This window comes from Phaseolus vulgaris, chromosome 4 (genome assembly GCF_051622355.1).
Source record: "Phaseolus vulgaris cultivar YP4 chromosome 4, ASM5162235v1, whole genome shotgun sequence".
Lineage (NCBI taxonomy): Eukaryota > Viridiplantae > Streptophyta > Magnoliopsida > Fabales > Fabaceae > Phaseolus > Phaseolus vulgaris.
Window position 1 is genome coordinate 4,665,641 of NC_143501.1, and position 6,312 is coordinate 4,671,952.

The following is a 6,312-nucleotide window of genomic DNA, read 5'->3' on the forward strand; positions in this document are numbered from 1 at the left end:
TCACATGGGATCTTCTTTAGGATTCAGAATCAAGTAGTTTCACTTGTCAGATTAAAAAAACTCCCAAACATCTTTTTTTAAAGCAACCTATCTTCCCAATAACAAATTATAACCCTAATCTTTTTCAATCCTTCTTTTTTTATCATTTTCTAAAATCACACACGTTTTTCATTTTTTAAATTATTTTTTTTAACATTCCAACAGTGAAAAAAAAAACCATTCATTAGAATAAAATATTTTTTTGTCAAGTTGATTATCAAACTAGTATTAAAATATTGTTATTTCTTTTAGAGTGGAACTTAGAAAAGAATGTCAAATTATAATAACTTTGTTAATCAATAAGACAAGTTAATTAAGTCTGAATTTGGTTTTATAAAGTTTGGGAAAGCTGACTCAATGACTGATTTGTAGTAACTTTTTTTTTGGTTGTAATAACTTTAAAGATTGTATTATTAAATATTTTTAAAATTATATATAATTATCTGGACGGGGTCGATCGATGATTAAGAAGGTCTATGGTTTAGCGAAGTGACTTTCATTACACACAGAAAGAGTGTTTCTCTAAAGTCTGTCCGAATGACAGAGCCTACGTCATAATTTGTTGCAACAGAGACTTGCGTCCGCGCGGTCCCTTTTAAGAAAAAAAAAACAATAAAAAAATTGAAATTATATTAAATAAGATTTTAATTTATTTTTGTTAATTTGTTATTGTTTGTTGGAGTGTGTGAAAAGTGAGAATGGTAGTCTTGGTAAAGTGGGAGCTAGATTTGGCTGTTTCTTTGATCCCATAAAACGACATGGCTCACTCTCTCGTGAGTACTGAAGTCAGCCATGGGCTTTATCTCATTAGCTAAACTTTCTCCAAACACCTTTTTCCATGCAATTTTCCATGACACTGTATCATGATTCCAAAGCACCAACATCAAATAAAATAATATGCATTTATATCTATCTCTCTGCTTAAAGAATGCCACCAGAGAATCCTATTTCCATCTCTGGCCCCATGCTACATTCCACACCTGCAAATCCACTTAGGGCCACCATATATATATTACCACAAATCATATTTCTTTTTCCATAACTCTCAACTTTAATGCAACACCAATCACATTTTTAGATCTCATTCATAAACAAATGTGTTTCAAATCAATTCTTTAAACACTCTCTCATTTCACCTCTTACTTCTCACAAATACATAGTTTTAGTGGTAGATTTGTTTGTCTCTCTATTTATTGATTTGGGAGATCAGTGAATTTGTCTCATATTTTTTTAGGTATGTATAAGAGTTGAATCACTCCATTATTCAATCTTTATTGCTGATATAAAAAATATTATAATTACTTTTTTTTTCTCTTTTTAGTTTGTCCTTTAAATAGGATTAGTTTTTTTTTACCAATATTTATTTTCATATATATCGCAGATTGTTATTATTTGTAGTTAAAATATCAAATTATATAGTGTTATCCAACATGAAAATTTTTATATAAAAAAAATACTACAAGATTAGAAAATTCATGCCAACATAAGATTTTATTTCGAAAAAATAATAAAGTTGTGTTAAGGTGTAATAATTTTTTTATTAAAAAAAATTAAATTAATAAAAGAGATTTCAAATTTTTTTATTAAAAAAAATTAAATTAATAAAAGAGATTTCAAAAATATCTTAACCCTTATGAAAATATCAAAATCAAATTCCAAACAGATCTAAAAATATCACAACTTTTATATAATCATCTTCACATAGCTACTTAATAACACGACTTTTTTAATACTTGATATTTTAAAAGAGAACCAAAATTTGATAATAAAGAAAATAATTAATTGCCTTGAGTTGTGTACAAATTCTTTTTCTCGCATAAATTTTTCTAATTTTGTTAAAATAGAGAGTAATTTTATTCACAATAACATAAATATTATTAGTTTAATAATTTTTATTTATGATGAAAATTAAACACGAAATTTTCGTTTTAATACGTTATTTTAATCATTACATTGATCCATTAAATTGCATAAATTTATTTAAAATAAATTACTTGTAATTCACTGTACTGTAACTAATCAATCTACTTAAATTTTGATGCTAAAGATTTTCATATTTAATGACGATGTTTTGAATATAATTTTTGTTACACGTAGATAGAGAGAGAAAGAAAGAAAAAAGATGCTCTTACTATTCAAAGTTCACCACCTCTCTTGATCATGACTCAAGTAAATGTGTTCAAACTCTTTATACACCAATCTACATCATAAACATAAACTGAAAAACTGGTAGGGAGAAAAAAGAGTTGAGCTAAGCCTAATTAATGAACTTAATCACTTCTCATCACAACCTTTTTCAACTTCAAATCATTTATAATATCCAAAATCATCAAGTTTTGATTAATGAAACTGGTGCTGCTGCTCAGTCCAGGGCCAAAAATTCTGCTGCTCATCGATGTTGTGGAACATGTTGCAGAAGCTCTCATCTTGGAGATCTGATCTTGATGAGCATTGGAGGAGTTGAGTCATGCTTGTTGGCTTAAGGGAAGTTGGTACAAGGCTTTTTCCATTCTGTGAAGACACAGGGCTGTTCATCACTGGTGTTCTGTCCAAGTTGATTTCTGAACTGTTGTTGCTTCCATTGCTCCATGAACCCTCAGTTTCTTTCTTCAGGCTAACTGTTCTGGTTTCACAGCAGTCCCTATTTTTCAGATTCTGTAGCTGCAAACACCACACAGTTTTTTTTTATCAGAAAAAACAATTAAAATAAATCGATCCATTTAAGGAGTGTTACAACTGTGTAAAACCAAAACTGTGTGTTCATGTTAGTTTCATCACAGGTTTTTGATTCCAAGCCTTCATCATGTTACATTTGTTCCATGTGAAGGATCAAATGCAGCCTTGTCTTTTTCATAGCTACCAACATGGAACAGTTATAACACAGAGTTTGTCAATGGAAAAAGGAAAGCAAACATTACTGTTAATTCGCAGCTCTCAGTTCTGACACTGTCACACTGACACCTCCCGAGAATGATCAACTCAATCACCAAAAGCAAGTTAATGATGGAGCCAATCTCTTTAAAATTGCTCACTAACGCTTGGGATCATCATAACTCAATCAGTGAAATGGAGTTTTCCCACTAAATAACACCAAAAACTCAAAAATAAAAAAGAACCAAAGATCCTCTTATAGTTAAAACACAAATGTGTGTATAAAGGACTAGCTTTCTTTTTTCAAACATGAAAAAAAGATCAATTTCATCCATTGTTTATGGAAAAGGAAGAGCACTGAAACGGCTAAGAGGGCCTTTACAAAATACAATTTTGCTTTGAAGATTGATTTAATGATTCGTAGAATCTTGAGAATGTATATAGATCAGTAGATTTTCATGGTTATTTTTTTTTATAAGAGTTAAAATACTCTAAAATATCATTGTGTCATTTTATTTTATTTATTTTTTACAGATAAAAAAAATATAAGTTTAAGCATATACAGTTCAAAACCAAACATTTGGATTTTGGATTCACGACAAACTCTATGAAGATTACATGGTCGTTTAATGATATTTTGAATCAAGATCAAGATTTAAAGAGTACCAAATTAACCCCCCAAGATCTCAAAAACTTCAAGCTCACTTTTCTCCAAAACCATTATTATCAAGACCCACAAAGGAACCTTAGTCCTACAAACAAATGACTAGTCAGAAGACACGTTTCTGATATTGAAAATAATAAGACTTAGATGCAGTTCTTTAAGCAATTTCGACAGTATTTTTCAATCAGAATTGAAGTTTGCCAAGTAAACCATCTGATGATCTTAGTGTAAGTTTTTTTTCAGAATAGTGGAATTGAAATTCCAATCGTGATGGGAGAGCAAGATAAAAGAAGTGCATCTAAGTTTTGTGCTGAAAACTGAAAGAAAAGGTACAAAAGTAGCATTAATTACCTCTGCATGTAATTTCTGATTCTGAGCCTTGAGGGAGTCATTATCAGCTTTCACAGCTTCAAACTGCTTCTTGAGAACTTCATACTCCTTCTCAAGCTGCTTGGTCTTCCACCTTGCTCTCCTGTTCTGGAACCATATAGCGATTTGCCTTGGTTGAAGCCCCAAAGCCTTGGCAAGCTGCATTTTTCTCTCAGGCTCAAGCTTGTTCCCCAATTCAAAGCTCTTCTCAAGTGCCTTCACCTGCTCCAAACTCAGCCTCTTCTTCTTCTCCCCTAGCTGAGATCCATCATCTGACAACTCGTCGTCTCCATGCACTTCATCGCACTTGTTCTCTATGCCAGAAAACGACATCGATCGCTTCATCATGAAACCTGCACCTGCACCACCCCCTCAACACCACACAGAATCAACACCAACATATCCAATAAAAAAATACACCCTTCCTTTACCTAAAAACAAAAACTTTTTTCTTTATCAGATGACCCAGATAATTTTTTGAAAAAATAATATATCCCAGAATATCAAGATTTTAAAAAACAATCCATGGTTTCAAAGTTTCTAAGATCTTAGATACCACAAAGCAACTGCGCCTGTAGTTCTATGGACTACATTTATCAGCAATCATAATCAAACCGCGACTGCAATTTAAAAACTTGATATATATGTATACACATCAAGGTTTCAAATTGTGTTAGTTATCACAGTTTCATCATGATTCTTGATATTACAGATAAAAACAGTTGATGTTGCTGAAACTGAATGATGTCAGATGATTCATGTTACTTTTAGATGTCAGCCTATTTAAGATGTTATAGTAAATAGTGATGGTGTGGTTGTAATTGCATATACAAACGGTTTTCTGTGTGGAACAAAGTACAAGAATTGAGATGGAATTAAAGTTGTAGAGAGGGGAGATGAGTGAGTGTGGTTTGTTGTGATTACCTTGAAAGTGATGGGGTGGGAAAGAGGGGAAGGCGTTGAGGGAGGAAGAGGTGGAGCGCAGGTGGAGTTGGTGGTGGTCGTGATCTTCATGGGTTTGGAACATGAAGGTGTGAGAGGGAGGGAAGGCCATGGTGGAAGAACAGGGAGAGGGAGAGGAAGAGTGTGTTGTGGTGGTGTTGTTGTTGTGGTAACAGTGATGTTATCACTATTAATATGATTCATTCATGCAAGGTTTTAGGAGGGTCAGAAAATCACTCACTCAAGCTTTTCTCTTTGTTTGAGGTTGGGTTTGCTAGAAGGGTTAGAAGAAGAGGGTGGTGGCGATCACAGGAGTTTGGCTCTCACTCTCATGGTGACAGAGTTTTCAGAAAGAGGGATGGTGATGATGATAGGTATGCAGACCGAAAGACAGCGATTTTTAGGTTGAGAGACAGACAGCAGAGAGAGAAAAAAAATAATAATAAGAGGTGTAAAAGCAAACTGTGAAATGCTAGTATACATCAAATTCATATATTAGATCTTTCATGGTCCCATCTTCTCTCTCATCATCTCTTGTTCATTTTTTTTATATCAATACACACTCACATACAAAGTCTACATTCATAGCAATTATGCATTCAAAGTTTTACATGACAAATTTTAATTAAATTTTATATGTTATAATTTCTATAAAACCTATTTTTTTTTCATTTCTTTCTCTACTTCAAAAGAATTTTTTCTTATTTTATTATAATTCCTCCATATCTCATTTCTTTTAAAATATAATTACATCTTATAATAGTTTGGAAATTAAATTTTCAATCGATTAACTTTTCAACTAGATTCTTTATTTTTATTTTTTATTTAATTTATTATCAATCTTGATGAGTTTAGTTGAGAAAAATGATTCTTTCAATTTTGTTAAGGTTATATTGGTTTTTGTTATATTTAGATATTTTGCTCTAGATTTTCAGATTTTGAGTATTTCTCTTTCTGGTGTTGGGAGTTACTTTAGAAAAAAAAATTACAAGTAAAGAAAGTTATTCTTTTTTTATAAAATCTTATAGGATATATGATCTTGAAATAAAGGTAACTTGGTCATAATAGTTTACTAGTATTGATAATTCTTTATACAATATGTTTTTATAATATATCACATATAAGTTTGATTGTGTGTGGATGCAAGAAAAGACGACAATCGATTATGCTTGAAGAAAACTAAAATTTTATGGGAAAAATTACCCTACTCATGACATAATAGATGGTGGTAGTGGTGTTGCCTTCAAGATCTCAATGCACTATTTTTATGGTACTCAATTTCACATGTTTAGTGATCATAAGAGTCTTCGTACTTATTTGCTCATAAAGAGTTAAACATGAGACAAAAATAGATTGATGAAGCTTTTGAAGGATTATAATTTCAAGTTTATGGACTATTTGGGGAAGGTAAATCTGGTTGAAGATAT

At 31.5% G+C, this 6,312-nt stretch overlaps 1 protein-coding gene and 1 non-coding gene across 2 annotated transcripts; one reads left to right on the forward strand and one right to left on the reverse strand.

Annotated features, from left to right (window-relative positions):
- The first annotated feature begins 474 nt into the window (after window positions 1-474).
- LOC137838925 (U1 spliceosomal RNA) lies at window positions 475-634 on the forward strand. The gene has a single exon (XR_011085566.2). It is a non-coding gene; the product is annotated as a U1 spliceosomal RNA (small nuclear RNA).
- Window positions 635-2,167: 1,533 nt separating this feature from the next.
- LOC137836885 (homeobox-leucine zipper protein HAT7) lies at window positions 2,168-5,407 on the reverse strand. The gene is made up of 3 exons (XM_068645662.2): window positions 4,868-5,407; window positions 3,926-4,302; window positions 2,168-2,700 (listed from the first exon to the last, which is right to left on the reverse strand). Exons 1-3 carry the CDS (start codon window positions 4,995-4,997, stop codon window positions 2,380-2,382), a joined length of 828 nt encoding a protein of 275 aa, XP_068501763.1. The 5' UTR covers window positions 4,998-5,407; the 3' UTR covers window positions 2,168-2,379.
- Window positions 5,408-6,312: the final 905 nt, after the last annotated feature.